General features: G+C 37.6%; 1 protein-coding gene across 2 annotated transcripts in view; it reads left to right on the forward strand.

Moving 5' to 3' along the window:
• Stag1 (stromal antigen 1) overlaps positions 1 to 16,952 on the forward strand; it is a 298,555-nt gene that overhangs the window by 245,625 nt on the left and 35,978 nt on the right. For both annotated transcript variants that reach the window (XM_027414298.2, XM_027414299.2), the window contains one exon: positions 7,614 to 7,694. In XM_027414298.2, coding sequence (XP_027270099.1) covers positions 7,614 to 7,694 — 81 coding nt within the window. The remainder of the gene's footprint in view (positions 1 to 7,613; positions 7,695 to 16,952) is intronic.

Genomic DNA, 16,952 nt, shown 5'->3' on the forward strand with positions numbered 1-16,952 from the left:
ATAAAAATAGACTTAAAGTAGATATTTCCTTCTCTAGAAAGTATTTTTTCTAGTGTTTCCTTCTCTTGCTAGCATCTCTTTTTGCACCTTAACACCTAAACCTGCATGTGTATACTTGATTAGAACAATTATCGTATTATAGTTTTGGTGATTATTATCTTCTTATTTGATCAGGAATGTATTTGTGTTTAAGCTCTTCTGCCTAGCAAAAAGCGGAGGTCCTTAGTAAACCACTATTCCAAAAATCCCAACAATTCAGATACTATTTGCTAACCTTTTATTTTGTTGTTTTAGTGGCTACTATAGTATATCACTTGGGTATTGTCCAAATGGCTACTATTCTGTGTCCTTTAAAAAGTTATATATCAGATTGTTTATATGATTGCACTGTATTACCTTTTCTCATGCTTTGCTTTGCCTTTTGTTGTATTTTCTTTAAACTTTTAAAACTGATAAAAATTACAGTATAAAATTACATATAGTAATGAGGTAGTATCTGCCTGTGTTTCTCTTTTTTTCAAGATTGTTAGCAGAACTTGTTCATTGAGTCTTCTGAGCAAATCACTTAGATGGAAAGGAAGAGGATATTTTCGATGTAGGTTATAGTATGTTTGGAGAGAAAAGGCTAGTAGTGCATTTGAATTCGTTAAGCATGAGCCTGCAATCATGTAATATCAACTCCTGGTTGCATATTCTCTCCACTCTTTATCCAACCTTCTTTTTTGACAGTAGTTTATACAGATTACAAAATGAATATATTTGCAGTGAACAACACATTGATATTTTTTCTTCACCCTGTCCCTTTTTTTTTTTTTTTTTGATACTTGAAACTTAGATGCTTGAAAGTAATATCTCAGCATGCCAAGGTTTAAATGTGCACTAACCTGATTTTGGGAAGTTTTAACTGTAATGATAGAAGGTAAACCTTTTGTTTAATTTAAACTTATTTTATGTGCACTGATATGAAAGTGTCAGATCCCTTGAAACTGGAGTTACACACTTGTGAGTTGCCATATGGGTGCTGGGAATTGAACCCAGGTCCTCTGGAAGAGTAGCCAGTGCTCTTATCTGCTGAGCCATCTCTCCAGCCCAGAGTTAAACCTTTGATTGACAGGAATTTTGTACTGTAGTATTCCGTATTTCTGATTGTCTTTTTAGTTTTATACTGCCGTGTGCTCATTGTGCTAGTGACACACTATTGTGCATACGTCTCTGCCTGCTAAAGGGCCTGTAGAACCTTAAGAATTGTTCCACTTCACTGAGTTATTCCTTTTTATCACATGATTTGTATGTTTGTGTTTTCCAGAACATTTCTTTAAGAAAAAGATGTTAGTACAGATATCATTCTTTGTCATATTTGTTAATTTTTTAACTTATTAGTGATACTAACTTTTTACTGACTTACTAATTTTAATATGTATGTAGATTCTCTTTAGTTACCACTACAATCATAATATAACAGTGTCACCATCACACACAATTGCATCCTACTATCTCTTCTCACCCACAAACCAGTCTGGTTTCCATTACTATAGTTTTATCATTTTGAAATTCAAAAACATAGCCACACAGTTTTGAATCCTTTAGGACAATGTGTTTCAGTAACCTGATGTCACCAATGAAAGCAAGGGCTCTGGGGCTAATCCAGATGGTTGTGTAAACCAATAGTTGCTTCATTTTTACTGCTGATTAATATTCCACTGTTTGGATTCTTCGTGATTTTTTTTTTTTTATCCATTAACCATTTGAAAGATGTTTGGGTTATTTCCCATTTTTAATTGTCACAATTAAGGCGGTTATGAGGATTTGTGTGCAAATTTTTTTATTTTAAAAATTATACCTTTAATTACAGAATGTTGTTAGGATAATACAGCTGTAGACAAGACACTAGGGTAATTGACCAATACCAAGGAAATCTGCTCTACACATGTACTTGTTCCTCCACTCTTCACGACCATAAACACAGGCACAGAGTGTCTGGGTATGTGCAGAAACAGCCAGGGACCTTCAAATGAGTCGTTTCTTACTCGGGATCACAGGACTTAGTCAGTATGGACTCTCTTGTGTTTAATAAGAGCTGAGCTCCAGCTGAAGCTCTTACCACATTCGGTACATTCGTAAGGCTTCTCTCCCGTGAGAACTCTCTGGTTTGTGATGAGGTTGGAGCTTTGCGTAAACCCCTTTCCACACTGCACACACTCATAGGGCTTTTCTCCTGTCTGGGTTCTCTGGTGCTTAATCAGATATGACCTCTCCCCAAAGCTTAGCCAACACTCGTTACTCTCCTAGGGCTTCTCCCGGGTGTGAATTTTCTGGTGTGTGATAAGATGGGAGCTGCAGCTGAAGCTTTTCCCACAGGCGGTGCACTCATACGGCTTCTCCGCAGTGGGAGTCCTCTGGTGCTGAACCAAATGTGAGATGCGGCTTAATTTTTCCCCATATTCGTTACAGTGGTACTGTTTCTCCCCCGTTGTGCGCCCTGCGGTGCAGCACCAGGTCAGAGTTCTGACTAAAGTGCTTCCCGCACTCCTCGCACTTGTTGGGCCTCTCACCCGTGTGGACGCAGTAGCGTTTGATGAGGTCGGATCTCTCGCCCACACTCATCACACTCACAGGGCTTCTCACCTGTGTGAGTCCTCTGGCGCTGCCCAGGTGGGATCTCCTCCCCGCTGTGGGTCCGCTGATGCTGGTTGAGATGAGAGAGCCTGCAGAAACTTTTCCCCCACCTTACATTTGTGAGGCTTCTCCCCAGTGTGGATTGTCTGGTGCTGAACGAGGTGAGAGCTCCTTCCGAAGCTTTTCCCGCACTCGTTGCAGTCCTAGGGCTGCTCGCCAGTGAGTGTCCTCTGATGCTGGATCAGGTGGGAGCTGCGGCTGAAGCCCTTTCCACATCGTAACACTCACAGGGTATGTCTCCCGTGTGGGTTTTCTGGTGCCGATTGAGGTCTGAAATCTGACCGAAGGCCTTTCCACACTGCGAACATATGTGATAGCCGGTGTCTGCGTGGCCTTCTCTGTGGACAAGCAGGTCGGTGACCTGCTGGAGGGGGTAGCTGACCCACTCTTCTGCTGTCAGGTCTCCCCATTGTCTTTCGGGCCTGTCCCCACTTGCAAAGGCCTCTTCGCTTTCTGGATTCTTCTCAGCATCCCCAATAGGCTCTTCAAACATGCTCACAAATTCTACATCTTCACTAAGCTCTTGCTCCGGGTTTGCTTCATTCTTACTTCTGATCTCAAAATCCAGCGAGAGAATATTTCCATAATTCTCCTGCATCACATCCCTGTAAAGAGATGCATCACATCTCTTTGTGTAGGATCCAGAGGTCTCCATTCTTCCCAAGTGAGGTACAGGGCCATATCTTCAAATGTCACAGGGGCCTGAAATCACACAATGTTTCCTCACTACTTTCTGCCTAGGAGTTTAGTGCCAGCTTTTCTTCTTGAAATTAGAGAAATGGTTAGAAATGTGGAGAAGGCATTAAGACTGATCTGGGACCCAGCCATGAGCATGGTGGCTGCCGTCTCAGGGGGCTCAAGCATTCCTCTCCTGGGAGGGAGAGCAGGAAAAGCAGCTAGTAGACAACGCTGATGTGGGCGAAAAGCAGAGAGGGAGGCAAGGCCGAAGGCCCTGCCCACTCCCGGGCTGGAGTTCTGGTCGCCCAGGACTGCTCACTCTTCTCCCTGACCCCCGAACGTGACCCACTGTACGTGTCTCAGTTAATAACAAGTACAAGCAATGGAGGACAGCCTCTGACTAGGTGCCCCCTGGGCTGAGGGTCAGGCCAATACTATTTGAGGGAGGAGGCTTTCACCCCAGCCCTACAGAACACCTCAGCTCTTCCATCTCCCAACGCTAATGATCTTAAACATTTTTTCATTATCGTTTTGCCAACTATGGTGGTTATTAGTTCACGTTTTAAGGGCTCATTTTAAAAGATGTTGTCACTCATTCTAATCCGAATTTTAAATATTAAGGAACTGGTGTTTAATGTTTTTCTTTATTGTCATGTACATGCCAGCCATAAAATTTGATTCTCTTTTTAAGATCTTTTCTGAACATAAAAATTTAAAAATTTATTGATATTTTATAGATTTTTCAGAATTTTAAACGTGCTCTGCACATACAGATATTATCATGTACAAGAGTGTTACAATTGCTTTCATTGTTATTCTGTATTCTTGTTTTGTTTGAGATAAGGTTTCTCTTTGTAGCCCTGGCCTTCCTGGAACTCACTCTGTAGACTAGGCTGACCTCAAACTCAGAGATGCACCTGCTTCTGCGTCCTGAGTGCTGGGATTAAAGGCATGTACCATCACTGCCTGGTCTATTCTGTATTCTTAATGCAGACCTCATTTTCTATATAAATTCAATTTTTTTAGATTTAAATAGTCCAGAAGCTTGTCCCTTGATTTTTAAGAGATGTGGTATCAACCCAGACTTGGGGAAACTAGCCTGCAATCCCAGCAGAAGGGTCAAATTTAGGGCAAAATTTAGGTCATCCTGAGCTACATGAGAACCGTTCTTTAAAACTAAACAAAACAAAACAAAATCTATCCTGATGTGTAGGAAGCTGAATGAATCTCACCCAGTTCACTAAGCCATAATCACCATTCTAAAATTAAGAAAATACTCTAGTAACTATTTTATATTGCTTAATTTAGTGCTAGATTCTATAATACATTAATCTCAAAAATCTCAATTCTTTTTTAACAGTTGTAATACAGGGAATATTTGTCACTCCTGCACTGTAGAATACATTTAAGGAGTAGAGTGTCATTGCCCTCCCAGTCTTTCGGAGATCAATGTTCCTAGTCTTTGGTATCTGTCAAGTATATGGTTAAGAAAAGATACTGAAGGCATTCCTGCTTAATTTAACCAAAAATGTTTACTAAAAGTGTTTTCTTCTTAGGAAGAGCACTATTTCATGCAAATATAATAGAGAAGAGAACTGAATGAAAATCTTTTTTTTTTTTTTTTTTTTTTTTTTTTTTTTTTTTTTTTTGAGACGGGGGTTTCTCTGTGTAGCCTTGTAGGCCAGACTGGCCTCGAACTCACAGATATCCACCTGCCTCTGCCTATCTAGTGCTGGAATTAAAGGTGTGCGACACCACCACCCGGCCTAACTGAATGAATATCTTTAATTCTTGTTTTAAGAAAGAAAAGAGAAAGTTGAGGCACATAAGAAAAACACTTTTGGTTTGTTCGTTTTTATTATTATTGGTCCTGCTTCATCTATGCTCCACAGGCATGATGTCACTGGATAAATGACTTCTGAACAACTTAGGATAATGTATTTGTGTGGAGGATAAAATGACTATTGAGTTAGGTGAGTTAGCTATATTATTATATAATTAAGTTAGTGACAAAGCAAAATGTCTCCCAGTCAATAACAGGGGTTTTTTTGTAAAACTTTATAGTATAATCTTTTTTAAAATAAACTTTCGAAGAATATCAGTATGTGGAACATTAAAATGAAAAACCTGTTTGAAATCTGGCTTTCCCACCACCAAGAAGCTTCTATGAAACTATCAAAAGTACTTTGATAAACTGCTGGTGTAATAGGTCTATAGAAAAGTAATAAGAAAGAAATTTATGTTGGTGTGGATTCAGATAAATGACAGAAACAAAATTAAGCAATCTTTGACCACTTATTTCTATATCTCCATTTTCTAATTACTATTGATTGAATGTCTGCTTTATAATAATTTAACAGTTCATCTTGTTTCAAATTAAAGAATTTTTCATTTTGCTTGTTGGATCAAACCCAGGCCTTTTGTGCTCAACCCCATCTGTAGCACTAAACAACATGGCATCTTCTTCAAGGAAAGTTTGTAAATCTTGTCTTTTCCTCCCACAAAAACCTTCTCTCTAGTGTACTTGATAATAATAAATTGGAATTTACTCAAAAATATCTCAGGACTACCTGAGATATACTGAATGGTTTTATAGCACACTAATGCTTATATCTTGACAGTGTTCTAGGAATCTTTTCTGCATTTTAACATAATCAATATTTCTTTTAGTAAAACCATGGCATTGTCTGATTACTGATTCATCAAAAGCAGCACCATTTGTTTGTCTTAATTCTTACTAGTTATTTTGAGTTTCCATGTAGGAAGGATGATACCTTTTGCTTATGTAATCTGAACCCTAATACTGTAAAATTAGCAAAACTACATTCACTCAGTTTCTGCAGCCTTCTATTTGTTGATTTTTCTTTGAACTTATTATCTACATATAATTTGTATTGTAGTGAAGTTTATTGTGTGTCAATACAGTGGGTAAAATAATGGAATATAATTATACACTTCATTGCAATAAAGGTATACTATGTATTTAAACTAAAATGTAATGAAAAACCAGATCCATGCTGGCAGGGTAACTCCCTCTATTTAATGCTCAGGTGGAGGTGTGGGTCTGCCCCACTGGAATTTTATATTATGATTCTTGGCTGACTTTATTTCCTTGAATTTTATCGTCTCCATAGAGAGTGTAGATCAAAGACCTGAACAAGATATTTCATGAAACAGGAGGAATTCAGATGCTGATATAAAAAGGAAAGGTGGGGGTAGCTTAAATAGGAGTAGGCATGGAATGGTTGCTTAATTGGCTGTTTGGTTAATTGGTAACAGAGCCTGACTATGTAGTTCAATCTGGCTTAAAACTGTCCAGGCTATTCTGGAACCTCCCCATGCTAGATACAGACATGGACCACCATGCCTGGGCTTTCTTAGTACCTTTTAAAAGTGTTAAGAGGTCCTGAACACTAAAATCTCTGAAAACCTCCACCCTAGAAAAACATGTACACAGTGTACCGAAAGATTTATACATGAAATGATTAATACCAATTACTCAATGATTTAAAACTCAGCATGTAAAAATGTATCAATCATAGAATAATTAGGGGTATATTGTAAATATTTTACAGTACTAAAATTTAATAATTTTTAAGTACAGCAGATATGTATAAATTTAAACATAAATGATAAATGAAAGTAAATAAAATACACATTACATTGTTTTGTTTATGTATTGTTCATAGCCAGTCATAGTAAATTTTGAGGATACAGACTAGATAATGGAAATATAGTTATTATCATGTAAGTCCAGATCACTTAGTTTTAAAAGGAGAAAGAAATAAAACTGTCATGGATACTGACAATGTTCTTTCATAACATAAGTGGTGGCTACACATGTATTTTTGCTTTATTTTGGTTCATTATGGATAAAGCTTTGTTTATGCAATTTTGATATATATATATATATATATATAAAAGTATTATATTTTGCTATAAAATAAGTAAAATATTTCTTGTTTTAGATTTGGGTAAAATAGCTTCATCAGTTTCTTTTAACAGCAAAATATTCATGGCGCTACATTTTTGTTTAAAACAGTATTATCTATTGTACTTGACATTCTTAAAATTTGTTTTTCTTTATTTTCTGAGTTGTCTATTTATGATTTTTCACCAATCTGTCCTTACTCTATAAAAATTCATTTGAAATTTCATTATGAAATAAAGCCTATAAGTATTATTTACCTTTTCTGTGCAAAAAAAAATTGTCTCCTATTTAAATTTTTCATTAAAATTTTGATTTTCATTTGATACAGATAGTCGTTCAGGCACTGCAGTGTTCCCATTACTCGATTCTTTGGCAGCTGGTGAAAATTACAGATGGTTCTCCTTCCAAAGTAAGTAAGGACTTCTGTAAGCAGAAGGTTTTATGAAAATAATAAAGTCATTTAATACTAAACTCATATAATACCTTATAAGTTACATAAATTATTATCTTTATAAAATGATAGTTTATTGTTAATCAGTTTTTGCTTCATGAGTATGTTAGTCTTCTGCTAGTAGGTACAAAACATACATTTATACATGTGTATACATATATTTAAATAATGCACATAATGAAAATATTTCTAAGAAACAACTGCGCTATTTCTTTCCTATTAAAAGAGAAACGGAGCCGGGCGTTGGTGGCACACGCCTTTAATCCCGGCACTCGGGAGACAGAGGCAGGCGGATCTCTGTGAGTTCGAGACCAGCCTGGTCTCCAGAGTGAGTGAGAGGATAGGCTCCAAAGCTACACAGAAAAACCCTCTCTCAGGGGGAAAAAAAAAGAGAAACAGAACGGTGCTAGAAACCAAAGCTCTGCTGGACAAATAATGTGAGGAAGAGGGGGTGAGTCTGACAATAGAAAGCTTTTGCTTCTGGGCCAGAGTAGCCAGCACAAGCTAAAAATAACTGAATAATTCTGGATCCCTGATCATGTATGACATAAATATAAGGCTTTCAGTTGTTTCATGAAATGAAGGAAATTTGAACATATAAATAAAAAGCAAATATTTAAAGAACCAAATAACCTGGTGCGGTATTTTATTCTTTTGGCCTTATAAGGGGCCCACCACCCAGCTCTCAAATAAGTCAGATACAGAAGCTTATTCTTAGTTATGAATGCCTGGCCTTAGCTTAGCTTGTTTCTTGCCAGCTTAACTTTAAATTATTCCATCTATTTTTTGCCTCTGGGCTTTTCTTTTTCTATTCCTGTATACCTTTCTTTGTTTCTTACTCCATGGCTTGTTGTGTAGCTGGGTCGCTGGCCCCTATAGTCCTTCTTCTATGGCTACTTTCTCCTTTCCCCCAGATTTCTCCTTCTATATATCCTCATCATAAGATCTTAATAGTAGTTACCCCTGGTTAATAGAATTTTTATGGGAGCAGGCATACGGGAATAATGCTATTTGAATGATTGGTTTTTTTTGATTTGTGTAATTTTATCACACACAGAAATAATTTGGAGATTAGAGAAATGCCTCAATGTTTTAGGACACTTGATACTATTCCACTTGAGTTTGGTTCCCATCACACATGTCAGGCAGCTCACAATCATATATAACTAAAGCTCCATGGAATCTGATGTCTGCAGGGGCCCTGCCATCCAAATGCACATATCCTCATACAGAAACACATACACACCGACATATAATTCTTTTTTAAATGATAGTTTTTCATCTGTTAGAACAAAAACTTTGTGATTCTCCTTAGTAATCTCCGATTTCAGTTTACCCTACCAAATGCAGTGGTTGAACTGGTACAAATTCTCCAAAAAATGTTTAAATTGTCCTGTGTTGTATTTGCTGTAGTGACATTATGCTGTCATTGACAAGTATACTGTTAGAACTCTAAGGAAACTTAAAAATCACTTAATTAAATCTGTTCGAGGGGGCTGGAGAGATGGCTCAAAGGTTATGAGCACTGGCTATTATTCCAAAGGTCCTGAGTTCAATTCCCGGCAACCATATGGTGGCTCACAACCACCTTGAATGAGATCTGGTGCCCTCTTCTGGCCTGCAGGGCACATGCAGGCAGAATACTGCATACTTAATAAATAAAATCTTTTTTAAAAAATGCTATAGTGAAGTCTTCAAGATTATCCTATACAGTAGGTCTTATCAAAATCCTAGTTTACATGGATGCAACCACTGTCAGAGATTGAGATTTGCCTAAAATCACAGACTTTGAGCATAATCCATTCTGATTTTGTTATCATTCTTTACATTCTTATATTAAACTTTTACTCTAACAGTTGTATGGGGTTTATTTTTATAAAATTTTCTGTGAGCACATTGATCAACTCCTCAAAGATCACAAATTAGTAATGTTTGTTAGTTGATTGCTTATGGCCCAGGTATGGCACACAGCTGGAATTTGTTCATCATTCTATATGCCTATGGATGTTTAAATAAGAAATTATTATTACTTTATATGTCTCATTTGTTGTGCCATTTGGAATATGCAGAAGATTTAATAGTGATGCAATTAAAAACTCCTATTTTCTTCTTTATTTCCTATATATAATATGTATATTATATGTATATAATATACATACACACACATTGTAGGAAATATATATATATATTTGTAAATTGTTAATTATGGCAGCCTCTTATGGCTTAGTGCATCAGGCACACATGTAGTACACTCATGCATTCAGTCAAAAATAAAATCTGATTATACACATAAGATTAAAATAAATAAATAAGGTTGTCTGTTTGTTTTTTTACTTTTAAATGTTAACTAAATATTTTAGTATTGTCACTTAAAAACATGAAGCGATTTTGCTGTTTTGAAAAAAAGAATACTTTCTTACATCCTTTGTAACCCCTCTTGTAAGATACTCCATGGGCCTTCAGGGGATAATATAAATGTTCCATTTAGAGCTCAGTCTCAGCACTTTGACCAGTTATGAACTCTCTGGATCAGTTGTCTCCCACGCAAAGAGAAGCTTCTCTGTAGGAGAGAAGCACTAATCTGTGGATATATACACATAAATATTTAAATGACAACTTGACACCATGACTACAACACTAGTAGGCTCCCCTGGTGCCCACCATGAGCTTTTGGGCAGCTTTCAGTACCAAGTATGAATTCTTCCTGTAGAGTGGTCCTCAGATCCAACCAGAACTATTTGGTTATTCCCATTACAATTATGACACTGTTGTGCCAGTAGTCATATTACCTAGCAGGTTGGTATTGTAGATTTCAGAGTTCACAGCTAAGTAAGATCATTTATGACTTTCTCCCTCAGCAGCCTACAAATCACCCTCTGGCATTGTGTCAGCTAGCCAGCAGAAAAGAAACTTGTAGCCAAGTTACAGCTCGATTCCTCTATTTCCTGCAACCAAAGTGTATTATGTCTTCAGTAACAGGTTTTTTCATATAATGCTGGTAGGCAACTAAGAATAGTGACCGTAGGGGACCACCCTCACCAATCATAAGGCAGTATCCTACAACTGGCACTGGAATCTATGGATTCTGGAAGCATTATTTACCCCTTTTAAATTGCACTTTTTAATTAGTTTGCAAAATATAGTAGGATTCTGTATGACTTTTTTATGTATCTTGTGTTTTGGGTAGCACTCTCCCTGTAACCCCATCGTCTCTCCCAACCCCACTTTGTTGTTGTTTCTTTGTGTAGCCTTGGCTGTCCTAGAACTAGCTCTATAGACCAGGCTGGCCTCCAACTCACAGAGATCCGCCTGCCTCGGCCTCCTAAATTGTGGGATTAAAGGCGTGCGCCACCACCACCCAGGTCCCACTAACCCTTTTATCCCAGGCCCCATCCTCTGTCTACTTTCATCGCACCCCCACTTCATTTTGCAAATGTTCTACTGTCCGCCTCCTCTAAACCATCCACCACCACCCTACTCCCTGAAACCATGGTTCCTTTCTAGCCTCCTGGCCTCTGCTGACACTCCAAGTTAAACACACAATTCTAAAATTCATAGCTAGGATCCACATATGAGAGGAAAGCATGCAGTGGTTTTCTTTTACTCACTATTAACATTTATCAGTTACATTCATTGTCCTACAAATTTTATAATTTGCTTTTTTCTTTATAGCTGAATAAAATTCCATTGTGTATATGTATCACATTTTCATATCACTCATCAATTGATAGACCTCCCACTCATCCCATTTCGTAGGTATTGTGTTAGATCAGTGAACACTGATGTTCAAGTATCTCTGTAATAGGAAATAGAGTCCTTTCGGTATATACAAGAATGATATAGCTGGATCATGTGGTAGTTCTATTTTTAGCTTTTTTTAGAAACTTCCACACTGATTTACACTGTTACTACATTAGTTTACACTACACCAACCAAGAGTCAATGAGTTCTTCTTTTCCTACATCTTTGCCTCAATTTGTTGTCATTTGTTTTCTTGTTAGCCATTCTGACTGGTATGAGGTGGAACCTTAAAGTAGTTTTATTTTGCATTCCTATAACGGCTAAAGATTTTGAGCACTTTTTAAAAGCCACCCATTTTTTTCATTGTACAGTATTCTTGATTTTTATGTTTTGAGTTTTTTGTGTATCCTCTATCTGAGGTATAGATGGTAAAAATTTTCTCTCATTCTGTTGGCTATTGTATTAGTTATTTTTCTATTGCTGTAATAAAATATTTACAGAAGAAAATGTTTTGGCTTACCATTGCCGATGGTTGGAGTCCATAATGTCAGAGACAGCATGCAGGCAGGCACAGCAAGAAGGGAAAGGGAGGTTGAAAGATTACTTCTTGAACCATAAGCACAAAGCAGAGAGAGTAAACTACAAGCGATGTTGCTGGATCCTAATGGCTTCCTCAGGGAGGAGGTGAGAAGACTCAGTGTCACAGCACAGACACCAGGAATCAGGTGAAATTAAAAATAGCCGACTCATTTATTTAGTAAAGGGGAGAACTTTATATACCCTCCCAGCACTGTTGGCTCATCTCTTGGCCTGGTAGGCATTAACTTCCTACAAAGTAAGCAAGACTTGTTACTCTCAAAGGCCACTCCCAGTGATATGCTTCTTTCAACAAGGCCACACCAACCTAATCCTCCCCAGGTAGCACTAATACCTTGGCACCAAATGCTTCAATTTTTTTTTATTTAACAGGTTGACCTTAGGTAATGTTGGGTTGGAACTAGGTCTTAGTAAGGTTGAGATATTCTTTTTCTCTGTAAGAGTGATGTTCAGGGCATTAGACTGTATTCCCAACCATTCCCTGCAACAACCCTTTCTGTATAAATTATGTCAGTACTACAGGGATATTGATATCACAGTGTGTGATGGTATATTAGTTATTGTGGGTATAAGTGAGAAAGAATAAGAAAGCGCGGTATGATTTAGTGATTAGTAGTAGGATGGTAACAAAGTAGAAAAGAACATAAATTGGTGGTGGAATTGTGTGAGCAAAAGTCAGAGGGAAGAAGGAGTTTTGCCTAAAGGTAGATGAAGAGATAAAAATGTGCTAACAGGTAATATCCAAACGGTCGTTTCCGTTGTCTGAAGCTCAGGAATGAGACTATTTTCTTTAGGAAAGAAGAAAGCAAAAGGAAGGGAAGGAAAATGAAGAGAAAGAAAGGAAGATTTGGGGGGAAAGTAAATATAGGGCAATAATAGGACACGGCCAAGATGGCCTTCTAAAATGACTTTGGATATTAAATATAGGTGTGGTAAATATAGAGGAGAAAATTGGGTGGAGATTTGGAGTATAAAAACTGCCTGGTTGTTGGCTCGTGTGTGAACTATCAAGTTTCTTCCTTCTGCTGGTCAGTCCTCTTCCGTGGGTGGTACCATCTGTCCTCCCCCTTGCCTTTGGGTGATCAAATTACACCTGCAGTGTTTCCCAGGTGGAGTCTCTGATCTGTTCACACCTGTAGGATTTCCTTCTAGGCCCCAATGCAAATGCTGGAGTGGCTCCTGTGCAGTTCTTTCCTGAAATCTGTGTGAAAGTTCTGATGTAACTTTACTTCCCATTGAATGTTCAGCTTCCTGAACACTATTTAGATCTGTTTCAAAGCTTCTTTTCCACAGTATCCCAATGCTCTCTTTGTCAGGTTCTAGCATACAGGCCCCTAGTGCTTGGTCTAACTCTCTAGGACAGCAGAAATCCTTTTTTTTTCTAATCATTTTTTTATTTGAATTAGAAACAAGATTGTTTTACATGACAATCCCAGTTCCCTTCTCCCTCCCCTCCTCTCCTGCCATCCCCCCCCCCCCATCACATACCCTCAGAAATCCTTTTAAACAGCATTTTTCTTCTGTTCTGTTGGTTGAAGTGCTGAATACCCAGTGCTAAGGTGAAGAGGTTTTCCCTGATCCTACTCTGGTGGCTGCTCTCCTGGTGTGGCCCTTCTACCAGGTGTTTAAAGTACCTGTTGCTTTTCTCATGGCTGTATTCAGCCTTTACCAGCTTATTTTCCAGACTATAGTTGAGTCTTCTACCATCTGTAATCTCCCAAGAATATGCTAAGATTTATTTTTATTTTATGTGTATGAAAGAATGTTTTGCCTACAAGTATGTCTATGCATTGAGTTTGTGAAGGGGCACCAAGCCCCCAAGAACTGGATTTACAGATAGTTGTGAGCCACCATTCAAGTGCTAAGAACCAAACTCTACAAGAACAGTAAATGCTTTTTTAACCCCGTAGCCACCTCTGCATACCCCCAAGAATGTTTTTAATAAATGCATAGTAATCTATTTTGTAACTACATCAGAATTTGTTGCCCTCATGAATAGTTAAGTTTTGAATGTTTTAATACTATAAGGCCCATTCTGAGATAAGACCTCGTTCTGTGTTCTCCATTGTTTTTATGTTTTAATATACATTTAAAATGGAATTGCCAAGTTAGCAATTATATACTTAAGGGTCTTGAGATAACATACCAGTTTGCTTTTTTGTAGAGAGATTTTTCTTGAATTTAATTTTCTTCTGACCTGTCATGAGCACTCTCATTCAGGAGATTCTAAATGATAATTATACTTGAAGTTTAAATTCAGGTTATAATTTAATTCAATGACAAACCTTTTGTAGTGAAGTATTTGAGAAGACTGTATCAAAACAGTTTTAGACCTTTTTATAAAATGTTGGTATGCTAAGTGTCAACCAGTGAGTTGAGCTCTTTGACAAGCTTGCAAGTCAAGTTCAATGTTCTTTGTTCCAGTGCCCCCTAGTGCTGGTTTTTACAGGCTGCTTTCACTCTGCCTTCTCCATAACAAGAAACATTCTTTAGCTCTTTTAAGACCTATACAAAAGCATCTAAAGGGTCTGGAATATAAGACTTGGGACTAAATTAGTTGCCTCTTTTCAGCCTGGAGACAAAGAATTTATCTTCAGTTTTTTTCTCCCTTCTAAGTATTTTCTTTTTTCTCTTTTTTTTGGGGGGGGGTTGCCTTTTTAAATTTGTTTATTTATTTTGAGGTGGGTTCTCACTATGTGGCACAGAACAACCTAGAACTCACTATGTATACTAGGCTGGTCTCAAACACTCAAAGATCTGGCTGCCTCTGCGCTCTAAATGTACTATGGCATCCAGCATGTCCTGTTTTCTGTAATCTTACAAGTATTCTATCCTACCTCATCCTGCATGTGTCTATTCCAGACTACTTGGTGTCTGCATCTTTGCCTACAATGGACTCTGGCCCTAATCCTTTAAATCAAAGCAACATTCCCTAGATTATTATAATTCACATTGTAAATGAAGTACTTTGATTAAAGATGTGTACCTTCTTTACCTTTTTTGAAAATAGTGTTACCTCTGCAAATTCCACCTTAATATCCAAACAGACTAAAGAGGAGTAGGAAAAGAGCTGTTAGAGGGGACCAAGACTCTTCAATCCTATACTTTTTTCCACAAATCACATTCCTAGGAATAAACTGAAATGTTTTTAAAAAAATGACAGGCTCCTTACTGCTCTTGTTTTGTTCCTCTATTCCTTCATTGTAGCTATGAACAAGAAATAGCTTACTTGGGTCTTTGCCCAGAATTGGGCTATAATAACAGAATGCAGCTAGGATCTCTCCATCTGAAGTTACTTCTTTGAGGAGAAAGGAGTGGGGCACGGATTGAAAGATATTACCTATACCTATAGAAACAAAGTTTCAGTATTATATAAACTATTTATTTTACTTTTAGAATCTTTCCTTCCACCTTTTGGTTTTTGTTTGTTTGAGAATTCTGTCCTCAATTATCTATTCTTGCTATGTCCAGTCACAACGAATTGTTTGACTGGTCTAGTAAAGAAAATAAAGAAAGATCCAGGTCTTGTTTAATATCCATGAGCTAGTCTTCTAGACATTTTTCTTTAATCCCAGCACTTGGCCCTCAGAAGGCTTCGTTCAAGGCCAACGTAAGCTAAGTATCAGTGAAACCCTTTTTTCAGAAGACAAAACAAACTAGGGAGGGAAAGAAAAGTAATCTGGATATGATTAGTCATAGCAAATTCTTGAACTTGAAATTTATATATGATTCCAGCATCTTCAAATCATCTGAGAACCAGAAGTAAATGTTTTCAGCATTAAAAAGTAAAACTTTATGGCTTATAAATAGAGTTCTTAATTGGTCTAGATAATAAAAACCAAGGGTTCGATATAGAGGGAAATGCTGAGAGATCAGAGAGAAGGAACAAACCAAGCCATATCTTACTTTCTTGACATCTCAGCAGACAAGAGAGTCAGTTCCTGTTTTTCCCTGTTTCAGCCCAGCTAGCTCATTTCCTGTCTGTCTGCACAGACCTCCAGACCTCTATGGTTAGCTAGTGGCAAGCTCCATTCTCTGACCTTCAGACAGGTTTTATTTGTACAAACAAGATATCACCACGATAGCTTATGGTTTCAGCATTTTATTAAGAGTATGTGTGCTGTGTTTGCAACCCTAATCCTGGACCTCCAAGTTAAGGATCTTGTTTTCTGGAGAGAATCTCACATGAAGGGTAGTTGAAGGGTTCCTCTGCTTCACTAGTCCATCCACTGATGGATGCTATTTAACACTCAGACTCATTGGAATATTATTTCCTGAGCTAGGTAATAAGTGAGGAATGAAAAGATTTATCCTAAATAATTATTTCAGTGTAAAAAAAGGGGTGTTAAATGAGCTTGTCAGATACCAAAGACAATTTTAAAAATATTTAGGGGTTGGGGAGAAGTTCAGCCACTAAAGGAATGTTTGTTGTGCAGTTGTGAAGGCTTGAGTTCAGATGCCCTGCACCCACCTAAAAGTCTGGGTATGAAGGGTATATCTGTTATCCTGTGCTGGGGAGGCAGAGATAGGCAGATCCTCAGAGCCAGCCAGCCTAACCAAATCAGTGAGCTCAGTGAGAGAGTCTTTCTCAAAAGAATAGTGGGGAGAAAGACTGAAAGAATTATCTCATGTTGATTTCAGGCCTATGCACGCAAATGTGAGCACACACTTTTGCTCATGCACAAATGCACACAAAAAATATTTAGATAAAATATAGCAATCTCTGTTTTCTAGTGCAAGGATTCGAGGTTTTGTCCAACAAAATTACTGACACAGGACACTATTTTACTGCCAGGCCATTTTAAATGAAAATAAAATACATATTTTATTCATACTTCTTATTCTTTGGCTACAGTAACCCATTTTCCTTCCTGCAGT

This window comes from Cricetulus griseus, chromosome 4 (genome assembly GCF_003668045.3).
Source record: "Cricetulus griseus strain 17A/GY chromosome 4, alternate assembly CriGri-PICRH-1.0, whole genome shotgun sequence".
Classification (NCBI taxonomy): domain Eukaryota; kingdom Metazoa; phylum Chordata; class Mammalia; order Rodentia; family Cricetidae; genus Cricetulus; species Cricetulus griseus.